Source organism: Miniopterus natalensis, chromosome 3 (assembly GCF_054644295.1).
Source record: "Miniopterus natalensis isolate mMinNat1 chromosome 3, mMinNat1.hap1, whole genome shotgun sequence".
In the NCBI taxonomy this organism is placed as follows: Eukaryota; Metazoa; Chordata; class Mammalia; order Chiroptera; family Miniopteridae; genus Miniopterus; species Miniopterus natalensis.
The window spans coordinates 20,262,806-20,279,348 of NC_142083.1; the positions used below are offsets into that span (position 1 = coordinate 20,262,806).

At 45.3% G+C, this 16,543-nt stretch overlaps 1 protein-coding gene across 1 annotated transcript in view; it reads left to right on the forward strand.

Annotated features, from left to right (window-relative positions):
• Positions 1 to 16,543, forward strand: part of ANKH (ANKH inorganic pyrophosphate transport regulator) — a 112,111-nt gene that overhangs the window by 75,877 nt on the left and 19,691 nt on the right. Inside the window, exons 3-7 of the mRNA XM_087815339.1 lie at positions 922 to 1,040; positions 3,470 to 3,553; positions 8,334 to 8,504; positions 10,817 to 10,951; positions 13,055 to 13,147. Coding sequence (XP_087671465.1) covers positions 922 to 1,040; positions 3,470 to 3,553; positions 8,334 to 8,504; positions 10,817 to 10,951; positions 13,055 to 13,147 — 602 coding nt within the window. The remainder of the gene's footprint in view (positions 1 to 921; positions 1,041 to 3,469; positions 3,554 to 8,333; positions 8,505 to 10,816; positions 10,952 to 13,054; positions 13,148 to 16,543) is intronic.

Here is a 16,543-nt window from a genome sequence, read left to right on the forward strand (position 1 = left end):
TTAGAGCACTATGTCAGACACTAGGAGGAGCACAGAGACAATCATCTGCCATGGAGTCTGAACATGTATCAAGGAGGCAGAAAACCTCACCGTTTTGCTTCGTCCTGGCTGCCGCTCTCCACGGGGATGCCTGGCTGACACGAGACCGTTTTTCTGCCTTTATATATGTTTGGCACCTGCACAGCCATTCAGCCCACTTCTGTCAAGTTCCCATTATGTTCCAGTCACACACTGGTCGAAAATCCTGATGTTGGAGGGACTTCAAAAGCACCTCAGAGATATCATTTTTCCACTGGGCAGGGCTATACCCAAGGTTGCCGCCCTCCTCCCCACAAAAATGAAACAAAACAAATAGCAAATGGCGAAAAACTAGCTGTAAAATTTTTACTGAAAGGGCATAGTAATATCTAGGAATTTTCTCTTAGCAAATGATTAAGAATATGTGTAAACATTTAGCTTCAAACCTATCCATCAAGCCTTCTTTTATAATATCAAAATAATGGAAACCGCCTAAATGTACAATAATAGGAGACTGAGTAAGTTGATACTAAGTAAACCTACAGAAAGGAATTCAGTGCAACCATTAAAACGTAGAAGCATGTCATGAAAAGGTGTTCAGGATTTACGAAGGAGTATATATAAGTATGAGCACATTTTCTGTTAAAACACACGTGCATGCCCCACACACTCCCCCCCCCCCATAAAAGAACTGGGCAGTTAGGGCCTAGAGTATTTTACCATGACCCCTCCCACGCACCCCGGTAGAGGGATGAGATTGTAGATGGTTTCCTTTTTGCTCATCTAAATTTTCTAATTAAAAAATATATTATATTTAAAATTGCATTTAAACTTTTGAGAGAAAAGCATATAAAGGTAACGTTTTCTAAATATTGCCCTGTATGTTCTTTGGACCCTTCGCAGCTTATAGTGACCTAGGCTACTACATTATCAACAAACTGCACCATGTGGACGAATCCGTGGGGAGCAAAACGAGAAGGGCCTTCCTCTATCTTGCTGCCTTCCCTTTCATGGATGCGATGGTGAGTAGAGAACATCATTGGTAAAACAGAGAGAACGTAAAATTTACCGTTTTAACCATTTTTATGTATACAATTCAGCGGCATGAAGTACAGTCACGCTGTTGTGAATCTTTAGAATTCTTTTCATCTTATAAAACTGAAACCCTGTCCCCACTAAACTCTTAACTCCCCATGCCCCCTCCCCCAGCCCCTGGCAACCACCCTTCTACTTTCTGCATCTATGAATTTGACTACTCTAAGGACCTCATATAAGTGGAATCATACAGCATTTGTCTTCTTGTGACCGGCTTCGTATAATGTCTTCAAGATTCATCCATGTTGTAGCATGTGTCAGAATGTCCTGTATCAGGATAAATAATATTCTGTTGTATGTATATACCACATTTTATTTATTCATTCAAAAAATGGACATTTGGGTTACCTCCACCATTTGGCTATTGTAAATAATATGCTATGAACATGGGGGTACAAATATCTCTTTCAGTCCCTGTTTTAATTCTCTTGGGTATATACCCAAAAGTGGAATTGCTGGATCATATAGTAATTTTCTTTTTACTTTTTGGGGTAACCACCATACTGATTTCCATAGTAGCTGCACAATTTTATACAGTAGTCAGAAGGGTTCCAATCAACCATTGGCCTTGAACCAGTCCATCTTGTCAGTTTATATTATGAGAATTGTCTGTACTTGTGGTAAGTTCTGGCAAGCAGCACCAGAGCCCATTTGAAAATTTTGATTTAAATGTAAAGTTCTCTTCTGATATATTCAGGATTGAGGGATCAGGATAGCTTTCTGATAAACTTACCACTTGTGTGGTATAAACACCTAAAGCTTTTTACAATAAGAATCTCTTTAACGTACTATAGGATTTCATTCCTTTAAACACCAGCTTTACCACATTAGCTAAGGGGGCAGCTCACTTCCATAGATTAAGTTCTTTGTCAGGATTCTGAAGACCTCTCATACAATGCTTTTTTTCTATCCATCTGTGTTATAGACATAAAGGAGGCCTAGCAAAGACAAAAAAACAAAAAAAAACCCATATGTATACATGTGCCAATCATATGCAATGCTGAAAAATAAGCCCTTTCTTTGGGCTTCATTTTAAATTACCCTTGGAAGGAGACTTAATATGTTAATCTGTACAGTTTTTACCATCCCAGCCTCAGGTTTTATATACATTAGACGCATGAGGGAGTGGATATCTGTATTAAAGTGAGGCTGCAGCCCCAAATCCATGGAAGAATGAAGCCAGGTAAAAATAAATGGCCCATCTTCTCAGATGTTACCAAAGTCTTAGTTTGCCTCCAGTTAGATTATTGACAGCTTTCCACCAGTTTGTAGGGCATATATTTGCCATGGTAGAGTTTCTAACACTCAGTATAACACCAAAAACGTGTGTGATTGGCACCCTTTTCTTCCATGTTACTCTATCGGTTCCCCCAAAGACCCCAAAGGTAAGAGATTTCTAATAAAAAACAAATTAAGGAGCATTTCTAAAGAGCAGGTCATCTCCCCAAACACATAGGCCCACACGCACACACACACACACCCCTGTAGCATGGCCCTGATATATTGGTTGGAGAGATAATGTTTGAAAACCACAAAGCTTATCATCCAGATGGCTTTTGGTCAACAAAGATAGCCCAGAAGCTGCTGTTTGCAAATGTTATCTATAGTTTGCATTTCTTTTCACATTTGGCACCTTGGGACCCATAGGCTGAGGAAGGAAGTAGATGTAGCAGCTGCTATGTAAAGTCTTGACACAGACCTGTTTAGCACAGCTGAATGCTATTTTTGGTCAGGCCGGTTGACCTTTCCAGTTAGGATAGTCCTTATAGCAATCTTCTCGTGAACTTCAAGCCTTCTCCAAACCTGCTGTCCCCTGGGCTTTTCATCACCTACTCCCCTTAAAGGGCTTTCCTCTTAATTTCCCTCAAAGGCACAAAGTGGCAGGTCAAGTCCTGTCCAAACTTGAAGAGAAGGTAACAGTGGAACCCTAATCAATGAGTGAGAGCTTGTAATGACTGTAGTAACTCAGGACCAAGTGAGAGCCCTCATTATGACATGCTTTTTCTACGGAGAAGCTGCTGCTCCGTGATTCCGACTGCTCCAAGAGAGTGACCAGCTTTCTCCATTCTTGGTGTCCACCCAGCTCTCCCACCAGGCCTGTGAACCTAACCGGTGCACTAATCTGCATATAGTTGGTATAAGATAAATACTGTGCAGTCACTGATTCCTCTTTAAAAATCTAACAGGGATGTAGCCACCAGTTACAATCATTTTACCAACCAAAGATATACCAACCTGCACTACTGAGGTTTTAGAGGGCATAAAGTCTATTTCAGGGATGTCCATTATATCACAATGACCAGAAATAATATAATCCCAAAGGTGTACCTCATGCCAATTCTTTTTCTTCTGGCAGGCATGGACCCATGCTGGCATCCTCTTAAAACACAAATACAGCTTCCTGGTGGGATGCGCCTCAATCTCAGATGTCATAGCTCAGGTAAATATGGTCTGGGTGTCAGAGCTCTTGGAGCCCTTTTCTGATGAGTGACAGACTCACGGACAGACTCCATTCATTCACTCTGTGCTATGTTCCTGCATTACTCAAATCAAACGTGGGCTTCAGTAAATGTTTTTGAAACAAATGAGAAAATGAGCCTCCTGTGATACAAGTGTGTGTAATCTCGCTAGAATTAAGGTGTTAGGAAGTTAAATTTAGTATCAGAGGTTCTAACCTTTATTTTTAAAGAGCTTGCATGTGGAATAACTAAAAAGCCACAGGTGGGCATTTTGGGGTCATCACAGGGTCGCTGTGCACTTGGCTGCATGGACACTCGGCGCTGTGTGTGGCCTGTTGCTCGGTTCTAGAGAGAGCTCTTAGGAATTCTTCTTAAATGTTGTTGCCCGCGTTGCTGCCACACAGGGCTGCCATCCTCGCATCATCTCCCCACATTTAAAAGAACCAGGCAGTCAGATGCTGCTTGAGAAGGAGCCTCATTGCACTTTCTGCCGAGTCCAGTTCCCTGGGGTCTGGCACCAGCCCTGGTTTTCCGTTCTCTGTCCTTTCTTCTTCCACCAAGGATACCACATGAAAAATTTCGGCAGAAAATTAGATTTAATTTCTGTAATCTATAAATTAGACTTAGCTCCTTCCCTCGGGGGTTTAGGGGAATGATTTCTTCGTGGTGGAGGAGGTGAGACTGATTTCTACGCTCCCCTCCCAATCCTCCCTTCCAGCCCGTGAACATTCCTGTGCTTTCCTTCCTGGTTTTCCCTTGGTGTACACGCTGGTCCTTGAGCCATCTTTTTAAAATAACCTCCTGTTAAACTGTCAGTCCCTCCCTAAAGACCAAGAGTTAAATCTCCCGGTTAATTGCATCTGCTCCATGGATCACAATTGAAAGTAATTTAAATTCATTTCCGCTAGCACTGTGTGTGCCTCGTGCATACCCACGTGCGTGCGAACCTGCAGCCGTTTTCCTCCTCAGCTGTAAACCTGGTCCTGGCCCTGGCCTGTTGGGAGGGCTCCCAAGTTCAGAATAAATGTGTCTGGTTAGTAGGAGCCATGGAAGCTGGATTCAGTTGGCATCTGGCTTCTGTCTATTTCTGGTGAAGTCGTTATTTTAAACCGTTATTGTGTAGTTTGAGTTCCTAACACAGTATGGTTGGGGGAGTAAATTTGATTTTTGTTCTTAAGTCTTTTACACCCCCCCCCCACCTTTCCACGCTCAGCTTCATTCCTCTTATTACCTGATAGCATTTGTTAATTACTGAATTTGATAGTGAGTAAATAGATCCTAGGCAAAGTCCTTCGAAATACTACTATGGCATAGATAGCAAGTAATCACCAGTGGTAAAAGGAAAATAGTTGATAATGCTTTGGATTGCAGTGGTAACTCCTATTTTTAAAAAATTTTTACTAAGTTAATTGATTTCACGCGGTAGTACAAAAAAAGCCTCTTGGTTTGGTTCAAACACGCAGTGCTTTTCTGTGCCACTATTATTGTAATAGCCATATGTTAAAATTATATTGCCAAGGGATTTATGAAAAATGTTGCTGTGTTTGTTTAATATCACAATCACCTGGCTGTCCCTCGCTTTCTCAATATCAAAATGAGAATTCTCTTGAGGTTGGTTGTTGGACTTCCCTGGGATCTCCAGCCCTTTAACCTTTCTGCTGTCATCAACCCTCGCCTTCTTTTTAAAAAATTTTTTAATTTAGTGATTGATTTGAAAGAGAGAGAAACATCAATTTGTTGTTCCACTTATTTATGCATTCATTAGTTGATTCTTGTATATGCTATGACCAGGGATCAAACCCGCAACCTTAGCATATTGGGAAGACACTCTAACCAACTGGGCTACCTGGCCTGGGCGGCACTTGCCCTCTGAAGTCAGCTAGATCCCACGGATCTGGTCACACACCTGAGAGCCACCCTAGAGCATCCCTTCTCATCACCAAGCCTTTTCAGTTTTAACCCTAGACTTTTTTTTTCCTACCCTCTTCTCCCCATCTCTGCTGTGCTCGCCCTGGTCCAAGGGATCACCCCTGTCACCAGCACTACCTGAGCCGTCCTAACGCTCCTCCTTTCTGCCCTGGCTCTTCTCCATCCTTCCCTCCTCAGCCACGGTGATCTATTCTCAGTGAAATTCCAGCCACCTCACCCCCTGCCTGGAACCTGCTTTAAAATTGCTTCCTGGTGTTCATGAGATAAAAGCCAAAGTCCTGATCATGGCCTGCATGGGGCTGAAGACCCAGGGTCCCCGCTTCCTCTCCAGCGGGCACTGGCCTCTTGTCCCCTTGCTCTCGGCACTCCAGCTGCAGGTCCTCCTTTCTGGACCTCGGTGTGGCCCAGCCCCCTCCCACTGGGGTCTTTGCCTGGATCCCTCTGCCCAGAAGGTAATGTTTGCCTCAATTCTCTCCGCCTCCCTTGACTCCCCACCTCCCCCCTCTGCTTCTGCTGAGGCAGTAGGTCTCAGACACACTCCACTTGGGGCGCCCTCCCTTACCCCACAGCCTGGCTCTCTAGCCACCATCCTCGTTCCCTCTCAGGCCTTGTCACAGTGTGTCAGCGGTCGCTCGCTGGCATCATTGTTTGATCAACATTTCTGTCTTCTCCACCAGACTGTCAGCTCCAAGATTACAGAGCCCGGGACTGTGATTTATCGCTGACTCCTCAGAACCTAGTATGGGGCCAGCACATAACAGGCTCTCACTGGGAAAACCCTCGGCACTGAGACAGTAGGTTTCCCTCAGAAAATAATCCAACATTCTTTGATGGCTATGTCAGATTCAAAATCGTATTTCTGGATTGAAACGCAAAGGCTCAGGGGCTGTTTTAAATTGCTAAATGATACAATCTACCATGAAAGATGTGAGGGCTATGATAAGTATTGGACCACATGGCACCAAGTCATTAAAAAGATGGGAGAGACTGACGAAATCTTCACCTTGACCTCAGGAGCACTGCTGGCTGAATGCAGCCTCCTGCCCCTCCACCCCGCTCTAGCCCACCGTGCTCCTCAGACCATTTTCTTGTCATCTCCACACTTATGTCTGTGCCTGTGGCTCCCTATTCCTTCAAGTCCAGATCCTCCTTTTTGGTCTTGCATGGCCGTCCTGATGGCCCCAGAAGCCTTCCTGGACTTGGCAGAGAAAGGATTGGCCTTCACCTATTCATTTTTCATGCAAGCTTTAAATTTCTAAATTTGACCATCTCAGTTTTCACTGTAGGTTTGCATGTGTCTGATGTTATGCTTGCTGTAGACATACTAGTCTGAGTTTGCATGTTAGGGCGCCTTAAATGCCCCTAATTCATTAGTGAAATATGTGGGCATCTTGGCCCCAGCACAAAACTCTCAATCTTCTGATCCAAACACAATGGATTCTTCACAAGGTTTCCCCAGTTGGTCTCTGCAGTTTTTAGTCAACAGGATAGTTGTTCTACTGGGAAGCAACAGTCATGGCGACAGCCATGGGCATCTCTGCTTTTGTCTTTGGACTCTGCTGTATCCTGGAAGAGCATGAGCATGAGCGTGGCTTTGAGTGCCACCCCAACCTGTGTCTGCTCACATCATGTGTGCTTCGAGCAGCCTGGTGTGTCTACGCAGCCACACAGTACCTCTGTCCATCCCTCAAGGGCATCTGTGCTGGGGTCTGATCCATTTAGTGGGTTTGAAACTACAGCCTGGGCACAAGTGCCAGCCTGTGCTATGAGCAAATCACCTCTATAGATAACACTTTTGTTTCATTCAGAAAAGTTTCTCTGGACCACCTTGCTTTTCTGTGGTCACTATGGCAATGAATGTGCTCATTCAATGGATCATGCTCAGCCTCCAGCTTCATTTTTAACTTTCTTTCATCACTGATTTCTTGATAATGCAGTGATTGGGATAAGCCTCCTTTGGTCAGGATGACTCAGTGGTGGTGTATTTTACATGCCTATCATTTGGTGGATATTTGGCTATTAAGGTTGGTGTAACTCAGGGCTATCCCCCCCTTGCCCATTACCCAACTTTTACACTCAGTACACCTCAGTGGTCTTCTGAACGTGTGGGTCCCAGGACTCTAGACGGAGGCTGGGTTGCTTTGCAGATTTCTGCAGGACAGGGAAGTTAAGTATATTATTATATTTGTGTTAGAGACTTTATTATTGCTTATATCCCTCTTGCCTATTTTTTGCCAATTCCATTTTTATAAGTTAATATTTTAAACTTAGCTTGTTTTATAATAACTAATATGGGTGCTTTTGTAGCATTTTTAGTGAATTCCATCTTATAAACGCTAATGTCTACTTTTCTGTATACTGTCATTGATCACCACTGAGAGTGTGTGTGTGTGTGTGTGTGTGTGTGTGTGTGTGTGTGTGTGTGTGTGTGTGTGTGTGTGTGTGTAAAGTTACTTAGGTCCTCAGGTGTGGATTATATGTGCACCTCAGTATCCAGCCTCAGAGGGAAAAGCTCTAATGTATCTTTTGGGGTCTGGGAAGCCAACATTTGTAGATATTTTTTAGCAGTAGCCTTAACCAGATGTGCAGTTGCCTTCAAAGAATCCTGGTGGTGAACGTGACAATGATCGTGTGCTCGCCCTGTGACTCCCAGGCGTCTGGCCCTGAGTTCCGCCAGAGCAGCGTGGAGCCGCAGCCCAATTTCTTCCTCTTTCTCATCGACACGGAGGTTTCCGCTCCGAAATCAGCCCCCTCCGGGTGCGGGCAGTCGGGCCGTGCCTCTTGCTTGGTGCTGTCCTCCCCCCTCTGACCCGTTCTTGCCTCCCTTCGCAGGTCGTTTTCGTGGCCATCCTGCTGCACAGCCACCTGGAGTGCCGGGAGCCGCTGCTCATCCCGATCCTCTCCTTGTACATGGGCGCCCTGGTGCGCTGCGCCACCCTGTGCCTGGGCTACTACCGGAACATCCACGACATCATCCCCGACCGCAGCGGGCCCGAGCTGGGGGTAGGTCCTCAGGGCCCCGGCAGCCCGCCTGTGCACGGAGTGGGATCGTGTCACCCCGCACGCTCGCTGATGTGTCAGGGGCCGGGGAGTGTCCACAGGACAGGCAGGTGGGGAATTCGTGGCCCCTGGAGGTGGAAGCCATCTCAGGGGTCGCTCTCCAGCCTCCTCATCTCTGTGAGACTGGGGCACAGAGCAAGTCAGGCCGAGGAGTTCATACAGCGTTGATGGTTTTCTTACTCTGTATTGTCAAAAGTAAGTCAGTCTGCAGTCAACAAAGACGTTAACCCCATGGTACCTATGAACTCACACTTGATTATGTTTCATTTACACCAGATATCCAGGCTTTGTTCCTACTTTCTATGTTGGCCAAACACAGTTGCTCATTCAGGTACCTTCTGTGGAGTGAGGGGCATTTAGGTACCATAGGGAGACAAAGAAAATTTTAAAATATGATCTCTACTGTTAAGCAGCTTTACGTCCCATTTGGCAGGTAAGACCAGTACAGAAGCAACAGACGTGAACCCAAGACAGTACATAGATGCAGTGAGAACACATAAGGCACTGATGCCGAGAGGGGGAAGCTGGTGATGTGGCCGAGACACCTCCCCGATGGAGGCAGAGCTGGGCTGAGACGCCTCCCTGGTGGAGGCAGAGCTTAGCCCATGCTTCGAAATTTGAGTAAGATACAAGCAGGGTACAATCTTACACAAATGACCAAAGCTTCCTTTTCAGCATAGGTATTCACAGTGTCTGCTTATATGTATGCTGATCTTTCCTCTCCGTTGTATTAGACATCATTTGGATTTATTTCCATCTGGCTATAAGGCAGATGTGCGTGATTATATGTAGCCCTGAATAAATCACCACACTCCACCCCTGACCCCACCTTTGACCACATGTTACTTTTGTCGTGTCAGAACATTAATTGGATTGCTCACTTACCTCAGTCCCAGGTCAGGCCACCAATAAAACCTGACCTAGTTATTTCCGTCCCAAGGACATCCACATCAAATTGGCCTTGATGGGAGCACACTTCATCTCTTAACATGCAGCCACCAGCAAAGGGAAATGAACAAAGTGGCTGAGACGGTCCCTTGATGTAACTTATACTGTCATGAAGAATATAAACTGAAGTTAAATAGCGAAAGCCAGGCTAGAGGTAGCACACATCTCTGCTCTAGAATTCTCAACAAATCACATTTTCCTTACCATGCTTTTATTTTACTTACGCTTCTGAACCTTTCCGTGACTTCCATTAGAGCTTTGAGAATAAGGACCTCTGTAGGAAGTGTGTATACGGCCCAAATAATCAGGCACGTTTGTGAGCTGATTCCAAAATACTTTTTAAAATTATAATAATTTTTTACTTTTAAGAGTTACCCCTTGGGGGTGGGGGCAGGCAGAAGAGGGTAAACGGGATAAATGGTGACAGAGGGAGAACAGACTTTGGATGGTGAGTGTACAATACAATATACAGATGATGTATTATAGACTTGGACACTTGAAACCTATATACTTTTATTGACCAATGTAACCCCAATAAATTCCATTTCAAAAAAAGAATAATAATAAAAAATAGTTACTTCTTACTGACATCGCTTCTAGCCCAGTCAGCTTGGTGATTTTAAACAAAAACTAATTTCCAACTTGTTTCTCAGGCCATGGCATTGGTTTCTGCCTGGGTTAGAGTTGCCCTGTGTGGAAAATAGTGGTTTGGCTCCCTCAAGGCTAAATGTGTGTTTTGATTTTACAGTAGCTTGCCAACTTGTCTGAGTTCATTTTATTTTCACTGTACATTTTATTTTAATTCAGCTTGGCTTGTCTACAGATGCTTTTCTTTATATTATTTTTGAGTATAGTGAATTGACTCATGATTGACACCAAAAGGAAAGGCTTTGACTCCGAATTGTTCTTCCTGTCTGCTTCTAGAGTTTAGTGAACTTTTACCTCCATTTGTTCTTTGTTTTCACCTTTATTTATTTATTTATTTATTTATTTATTCCATTGCCATTTATCCCCTCTATGCCCTCTTCCACCTCCCCCTACCCCACCCCTGCAATCACCACAGTGTGATACATATCCATGAGTTCGCTCCCTTTTTTTTCCGTTTTTGCTCAATTCCTCCACACACACCCCAAGATCCGCCCCCCTCCCCGCCGCCCCCCAGAGCCATGTGCCTGTTCTCCTCTATGAATCTGTCTCTACTTTGCTCGGTAGTTCAGTTTGTTCATTCAGTTCCACATATGAGTGAAATCAGGTGGTACTTGTCTTTCTCTGGCTGGCTTATTTCATGCCTCTATTTCTTGACGCAGGGAGATGCAACAATAAGAAAGATGCTGAGCTTCTGGTGGCCGTTGGCTCTTATCTTGGCCACACAGAGGATCAGCAGGCCTATCGTCAATCTCTTTGTTTCCCGGGACCTTGGTGGCAGCTCTGCGGCTACAGAGGTAGGGTGATTTCTGGGGATGTGGGCACTCGTTGTCATCTTGTAAAGAATGGGGGCGGGGGAGGTGGAGAGCAAATTTGTTTCCAGTTTGTCTTGAGAGCACAAGTAATTCTGTGATAATAAATTATGTGACACATTCACACTAGGAAGCCATGAGCATCTCATTTGGTGACTTAGAATCATTTCATTTTATATCTTTATGAGTACAAAAGAAAACATCTCATTCATGCCCCTCAATGACCATATGAGGAAACTGAGGCAAGGCCACATGGTTTAGGACATAAAACTAGCAAGAAGCTGGGCTAGTATTAGAATCCAGATTTTCCGACTCTGGCCCAGGGGCCCCTCCATTTTTCCATGGAGTCAGCATGATGCCCCTTCACTGTAGCTGCAGAGGATAGTGGAGCAGCCCATGCGGCTGCAGAAGTGGAAATACCCAGGTTCAGGCCCGATGCTTCCATTTGGACCATCTGCTGTTTTTTCTCTGCCCTCCTGCACACTCCACCCAACCCTTCGTGGCTGTATGTGCTCGTTGGCAGTCTGCCCTCCTCCAAACGGGGAGCTCACTCACGACTCAAGAAATTTACCTGGAAACTGGCAGCTACTCCAGAGAAAGAGTCAAATCCCCTTTTCCATCTTTCAAGTATGGTGTGAACAAATAGAATGACTTCATTTGTTTCCTCGGCCGCCGCCCTCTGAGAAGGAATTCTGTCTCTGGAACGGCTGATCCTTCGGGAAGGCTGGTGGCTGCTCCTCAGGGCCTCCTGTTTACACATCTCCCTGCCTGCGCTGTCAGCATGTCTCCAGCCCGGGGTCTCCTGCCAGTTTCCATGTCCTGGGAAGCAGCTCATGTTGGCTTGGAAAGAGGAGCACATAAATCACAAGCAGAACGCCTTCTCTTGCCTGTTTGTTCCTGGATTTTGTGTATTGAGTCATATCATCTTGGGTGGCTTCTGGAACACAGCGCTGTTTTACTTAAATACCAGAGTCTAAGTTGCCCAGTAAAAAGTATGTGACCCCATCACCTGTGTGCTAGAACTCCATCTTCCCCTTAAAATAAACAAGGCAACCTTGTATATTAGAGCCATTTCTCAAGTGACCTCAATGGCATAGAGGCTCTGCATGTGGGGTACAGAATGGACGTTTATTGATCACCTACTTACGTGTCGGCATTTGTGCACATTTCGTTGACTCTGTGCGATGGGTGGGTGGTGTTATTGCCCTGGTTCCGCTGGGGGAGCAGAGGGGGAGGCCTGGCAGGTTCATGCTTCACACAGCTGGTAGGTGAGAAAGTGGAGGTTTGAAAACGGGCCGCCTAATTCCAGCACCCTTGTTCCTTCCCCACAGCTGGCGTGGCTGTTATGTTAATTAAAATCGGCGAAGCCTGCTCTCCTTTGCTCCCTAGCTAGAGAGTTGGAGTCGGCCACAACGTAGGGTTAGATGCTTTTTCTTCATTTCCTTCCTTGTCATTCACAGAAGGAAAGAAACCTACTTTCATGGAAGAACATGTTTGACTTCCTGTAAGAAAAAGTTATTTCGTCTTCTTAGATTAAAAATTGGGCCATGCTGCCTGAACAGATTGGAAGTGAGTTGACTCAGAGGAGAGAGTACAAAAAGCTATCAACAAATGTGTACCATCAGTCGCTCTGAAAGACAGAATGGAGGCGTAGATAGTCCTGAGCAAAGACTATCTAGAGAGCAGAGAGGGTTCAGAATCACAATTTGAGACTCAAGAATTGGGCTGGATTAGAGGGTTTGGTTTCGCTCTATGGAAAGAGCAAAGATTCTGGAGTCTGGACCTGGGTTGAAATTTTGGCTTCTTGAACCAGCAATCTGGACTTGGACCTGTTTCTTGTTAGATTTTCGTTAAAACAAGACCCATGCCCCTGGCCTCAGGTGCTCTCCCAGGGCCACAGTGGAGCACCTGCCCCTTCCTCCGCTGACCAGGCCATCCTGTGGCTAGCTGATGCTTGTCACCCATTGTAGAGTGACTTGTTAGCTACGGTCACACCTGAGACAGCTTGCTTTGTCACGTGGCAGATGGCACCTACTGGAGATGCTCTCTACGCATGCCGATGGTAACTGCTGGCTCTTCCTCTTACAGGCAGTGGCAATTCTGACAGCCACGTACCCCGTGGGTCACATGCCATATGGTTGGTTGACGGAAATCCGTGCTGTCTACCCTGCTTTTGACAAGGTGAGAACCCATGCCTGTGATATCTGAAACACACTCTATAAATTAGTATTTGATAGACAGGGATCTCTGGTGAGGAGCACTTTGATGTTTCCCAGTCTTACCTCCCTTGGGAAGGTTAATGCGGTGTTGGGGATATCAAAGGTAATTGTGGAATATTTCCCTCAGAAAATAGCAGAGGCAACTTGAAGCTTACCTTTCTGCTGAGCCTATAATGCCTCTCCAAACTGATGTTCATGTTTAGGTTAATCCTACTGATAAATTGTTTGCAAAAGGGAAAATATACTCTCAAAAAATTTAATACATTGGATTTTGTTTCTATGGATTGTTCTTTTAGTTAAATAATACTTACTGATGTCATAGCAGATGTGAAGGTACAGACAGGAGTGTGTGCTTGAGCTCAGAAGCTTGCGGAAGGCTTCGCGTGTGGGGCACATGCACGCAGAAGTTTTCCATGCAGCTGGCTGGGGTCCATGCTGGTCTGGGTGCAGCAGACTCATTGCAGCTGAAGGTCTCTGCTGACAGCAGCTCTGTGGGCCTGCTGCTGCTGACACAGCGCAAGGAGGCACTTAACCCTTTGGATATGTAGCCTTTGGCTGAGTCAAGACCATCCTATAAATGTCTGTTTCATTAAGCTTAATTATTTGAACCTAAAACTTTTTACCCTAAAACAAATGTCTAGCAAAACAGACCCCTAAAAAGACAGTGTGCAAAGCTTTAAAATAAAAGTAGGCAAGGAGCACTGTTCCTGATACTCTTAATACTCTTGAATTTCTACAGAACTGGCACAGAGCCATTGCCAATGTCATTTTATCTTCTTTTTTTAATCTATTTTCAAATTACAGTTAAAATACAATGTTATAATACTTTTGGGTGTGCCCCATAGTGATTAGACATTTGTATACCTTAAGAAGTGTTCACCAATATCAATTTATCTTATCCCAGCAAGAGCCCTGCGAAGCAAGGAGAGGAAGCCTCTTTGCCAGGGCCTCTAGCAGATCACCTGCCTCTATTCCCACACCCATAATCACCCTTGAATAGCAACTCACCTCAAAACACTCCTTGGATTGCCGCCGCCACACAGCCTCACGAGAGATAGGGCAGTGGAGGTGTTGCCCGGAACTGTTTACCAGGCATGGAGTTCCCTCAGTAGACCATTGGTTGGACCCTCCACCTAGTGCAAACATTCTTTGCAATGTCAGGATGCAGGGCATCTCTTAGAAAAAGCATTTGATTTCTGCTTCCCAGGCCTTTGAGTGTGGACTTCAGAGGCATGAGTCACTCGCGGGAGAAAGCGGACAGTCTGTGTTTAAGTGGGTTTCACCCAGTCTAGAAGTCACTGTTTTCATTTCAAGGAACATGTGTATACAAGTAAATCCTAGAAAACCAAAGTGGACCTAAGTCGTCTTGCTAAATTTCTAGCTCTTGGAAAATAAGATTATATAATAAAGCTTGATGAGAATAGCAGGTATTGAAGTGTTAGAACCTCTTAGCCTTGAAAGTCTCATCTGAAATTGTTTTCGACTCCCTTGAAATAATAAAACTTAACAATACACTATACAGTTTCGCTAGGAGCATCCAAGAACAACATTGTTTTATTCATGATCACAATGGTTAGGCGCTATGAGAAAATTTCTTTAACGAGCGTACCTCTAGCCAGAAGCTGGAGGTACTTGCTCAGAACCCTTTTTGAAACCCCACCCATTGTTTCCAGGCGTTCCATTGAGCAGCCCCAGCCATTCATGGGAGTGCATCTGTTCACCCGATCTCAGACACCTCTGTGTGGACTTCCAGAATTCGCCACACTGACAGTTGAAATCCTTAGCCTCTTTGTGGGTTGCAGAATAAGAGATTTAAATTTTCTCATATAACTTCTGATGGTTCTAGCTCAATATTGAACTGGGAGAGTTTTCTCCTTGCATGCATTCTCTCTAATGTTCAGTTATCATCTGCCAAAGAGCATGTTTCTGAGCAGATTGGGCAAACAAAACAAAGCACAGATACCAATCTAATGATACATGCTCATTTATTCTAACTCTGTGTGCAGAAATATTAGCTACTTTAAAAATAAAAGTGCCCCTGAAGGAGCCGTGGCACGTCACTGTCACCACAGCGACATGTGCCTAATTCTTCCCAGGGCCACTTTCTTGCTCAGCCCACCAGGCACCACTCCCACAGATCCCTGGGGTGGGTGGATATGTACGGATGTCCTACCCACTGTGATTTGCACTTTGCCAGGGCAGCAGTCTCTCATTCAGAAAAGCAGATACGCTTTAGAGACTCGAAATAAGACAATGTCAGTTCATCCACTGTCTGTGCTGGTGGCGTCTGTAAGGGGAAGGGATTGGAGAGATTGCCTTAGCCTCTGAAGTCAAGGAAGCATCAATAGCTCTTTTCCAAGTGGAACCTGTAATATCTCTGCATGTATGTCTTTCATCAGGCTGAATGCGGAGTATGTTTGCATTAGTCTGCTCTGGGACTAATTGGATCCCTAACAAGGCAAGAATTATTCTTCTCTGCTGGTTTCCAGGCACTCGTTTGGACTGGGTGATGGGCATGCTTAGCAGTGGCACTGGGGAGGCCTCAGCAAGGCTCAGATTCAGGGATGTGTAATTAAACAGCTGAGCCATCTGCATTATTTACTTAAAATTCATTTTAACAAAGGATTTTGAGCACTGTTTATACTCAGGAAAGATTGTGCTGAGTTGCAGGAGCTAAAGAGATGGGTGGGATACACAGCCCTTTATCTCGGAGAGCGAGCCTACACCTCACGGGGCTTTGACACAAGCCCCTGAGTACAGACCAGGATGCCAGATCTGACCTCGGTGGTCTGCACCACAGGAAGAGGCCAGAGGCCCCTAAAAGATTAGAGAGGCTTTAAGGATCCTTGGGCTGTGACGATGATGAGCCTTGAATAAAGGGGTGTGTTTGACAATCAGAAGATCCAACAAGAGAAGGAGGAACAGAAGTACAGAAACCTGGAAGCACGTAGTGTGTTAGAGGAAGAGCAGGAGGTTCCCTTTGGGATTCAGGTTGAAAAGTCACAGCAGGGAAGTGAGTGTGGGTCAGGGCAAGCAGGGCCTTGAATGGTCAGTCCAGCTTACAACCCATTTGGTGGGGAGGAAGGGCCAAAGGTCACAGAGCAGGGCCATGGCATGGCATTCAGGTAGATGCCCACAGTGGCCAGGAAGGGGCACACAGGGCCGAAGCCAGGGGCTAGCTAGGTGGGCACCCAGCACCAAGGGGCGGGGACTGATTCAGGAGACACCGCCCGGTGTTTGGTCTGTTACTCCCTCTGGTTACTGTTCACGTCCGGAAACCTAATAGCTTTCTGAAGGAGAGACTCAAAGTGACAGCCATTTTCCAAGCTGTCACCTGAAATCTATACTTTAGACACAT